The 2,411-nt window shown below is 68.7% G+C and overlaps 1 protein-coding gene across 1 annotated transcript; it reads left to right on the top strand.

The window, feature by feature from the left end:
* Positions 1-269: 269 nt before the first annotated feature.
* Positions 270-1,833, top strand: LOC307096648 (ubiquitin carboxyl-terminal hydrolase 17-like protein 6; the record flags this gene model as incomplete). The annotated part of the gene is made up of 2 exons (XM_079800962.1): positions 270-415; positions 462-1,833. The coding sequence occupies 2 exons, from the start codon at positions 270-272 to the stop codon at positions 1,831-1,833; spliced, it is 1,518 nt and encodes a 505-aa protein (XP_079657088.1).
* Positions 1,834-2,411: the final 578 nt, after the last annotated feature.

The following is a 2,411-nucleotide window of genomic DNA, read 5'->3' as shown; positions in this document are numbered from 1 at the left end:
ACCTTTTCTCCAGACCCTTGCGTTAATCCCACCTGAAAGGCGTGCCTGTGTCCGCCTGGGGCAGGAGGGCCCACACCCTAAAGTTGATTCCATCAAGCCTGGGGGCCACTGATTGGTGGAGCTCGTGGCTCCTCCCACTACGCTCTGGGCCTATAAAAGGGCGGGTGGGGCGGCCGGGGCCTTCATTCTCAGACCTCCTCCGCCCTGGACGCTTCGTTCTCCAAGGGAGCTTTCAGGGGAGAGATCTCGCGAAGGCCCTGTCCGCGGACATGGAGGCCGCTTCTGAGCACCGGGAAGAGGAGCTTCAGCTCAGGCAACCCCCGAAGGTCGAATCCGCTGGATTCGGTGAAGGGGCTGCGGAAGTCCACTGGGGCCCCCGCGGGCCTCAGGGACCACCACCGCCCCGGGAGAGCGGGTGCGCCGCGGGGCCCACTGGCTCCCGCCGACACCCCTCCTCCGAGTGGGAGCTGGAGCCCGGGGAGACCCCGCGCGGTGGGGGCCGGGCTTCAGAACCTGGGCAACACCTGCTACGCGAACGCGGCCCTGCAGTGCCTCAGCTACACCCCGCCCCTGGCCCGCTACCTGCTGTCCGGGCGGCACTCGGGGGCCTGCGGGCGGCGGGCGTCCTGCGCCCTGTGCGCCCTGCAGGCTCACGTGACCCGGGCCCTCCTGCACCCCGGGGACGTCATCGTGCCCGAGGGGGAGCTGCTCACGGGCTTCCACGCGTACCGGCAGGAGGACGCCCACGAGTTCCTCCTGTTCACGCTGGACGCCCTGCAGCGGGCCTGTGTGCCTGAGGAGCGGCCGCCGTCGCCGCCGGGCCGGCCCTCCCAGGAGGACGCCACCCTGATCCGTCGGGTCTTTGGAGGCCACTGGAGATCTCGGATCCAGTGCCTCCGCTGCCAGGGTGTGTCCGACACCCTGGACCCTTACCTGGACATCGGCCTGGACATCCAGGCGGCGCAGAGCGTGACCCAGGCCCTGGAGCTGCTGGTGAGGCCCGAGCGGCTGGGCGGGGCCGACGGCTACCAGTGCGGCAAGTGCCGCCGGAAGGTGCCGGCCACCAAGACGCTGCGCCTGCACGCGGCCTCCAGGGTGCTCACGCTCGTGCTGAAGCGGTTCTCGGCGCTCACGGACAGCAAGGTGGAGCGGGACGTGCGCTACCCGGAGCACCTGGACCTGCGGCCCTACCTGTCCCAGGGGCGCCGCGCGGGCCCGCTGCTGTACCGGCTCTACGCCGTGCTGGTCCACTCGGGCCGCACCTGCCACAGCGGCCACTACTTCTGCTACGTCCGAACCGCGGGCGGCCGGTGGTTCAAGATGGACGACGCCCAGGTGACCGCCTGCGACGCTTCTGAGGCCCTGAGCCAACGCGCCTATGTGCTCTTTTACGTCCAGACCAGTGAACTGGAAGGAGACCGTGGGAAACCCACATGCCCCGGGACCGAGCACAAGGTCGCGGCGTCGACCCAACGGGGCCCCGAGAGTGCCCCCAACTTCCCGGGTCCCGGGTCCGAGGAGCCCGCGCGAGAGGCGCCAGTCAAGCACACCAGCTTAGAGCAGCGGCGACGGCCCCAGGAGCCATCCCGGCCCAAGCCTCAGTCCAACCTCAGGGAGGTCGCGCGTGCGGTGCCCGCCGAAGCCGTCCTCATTCACCAGTCCCGGGACCGAGGGGGCACGGCCGACCGCCTGCTCAACCATCCAGCCGGGGACGTCCTCCCCGGGGGGGCCAAGGGCACTGGCCAAGGCCCTGGTCCCAGAGGGGGAGCCAAGGCGAACAGGAAGAAGAAGAAGAAGAAGCAGGGGCACAGGTCCGTGCCCGCGTGCCAGTGATGCCAGCAGCAGGAGTGGCCCAGGAGCCTGCGGGAGAGCCTCGGGCTGAGCGCTGAGGGGTTGTGGGGGGGGGGAGGGCGGGCGTCGTGGGCGTGGTGCGGGGGGCATTGGGAGGGTGTGTGGAAGTTGTGTGTGTGTGTGTGGGGGGGGGTTACTTTCCATGGTGCCGGGTCAAGGGTCAGTGATGGGCGGCACAAAATCGCAATTTTGGCAAAGTTGGATACTCCTGAACCCATGTAGGGGGGTGAGGGGCGAGAGAAAGGGGGCGACAGGAGGAAGGTGGGAGGAGGAGGAAGGGGCGTGGTTGTGCGCATTGATTTTAGTCTCTCTGTTCACGTGCCCCGCGTCCTGAAGTCCATCAGCCCATCAGCCCTTGGCCTCCGCTTCCCAAATCTGCCTGCACTCCCAGGCCCCAGTTCTGCCCCGTGGAGGAGCTGGGTCTCCACTCCTGGGACTAATCTCTGGAATGGCTCGACGTCCCCCTCCCGAGGCGCATGCCCAGCTATACTGATGTGAACCCGGGTGGATCATGCCCGCAGGGCGGCCACGACTGCAGGCAAACGCCCCGGCGCCCTCCC

This window comes from Cnephaeus nilssonii (genome assembly GCF_951640355.1).
Source record: "Cnephaeus nilssonii genome assembly, contig: SCAFFOLD_46, whole genome shotgun sequence".
In the NCBI taxonomy this organism is placed as follows: domain Eukaryota; kingdom Metazoa; phylum Chordata; class Mammalia; order Chiroptera; family Vespertilionidae; genus Cnephaeus; species Cnephaeus nilssonii.
The sequence above is the reverse complement of the archived record's forward strand: the minus strand, read 5'-3'. Positions and strand labels throughout refer to the sequence as shown.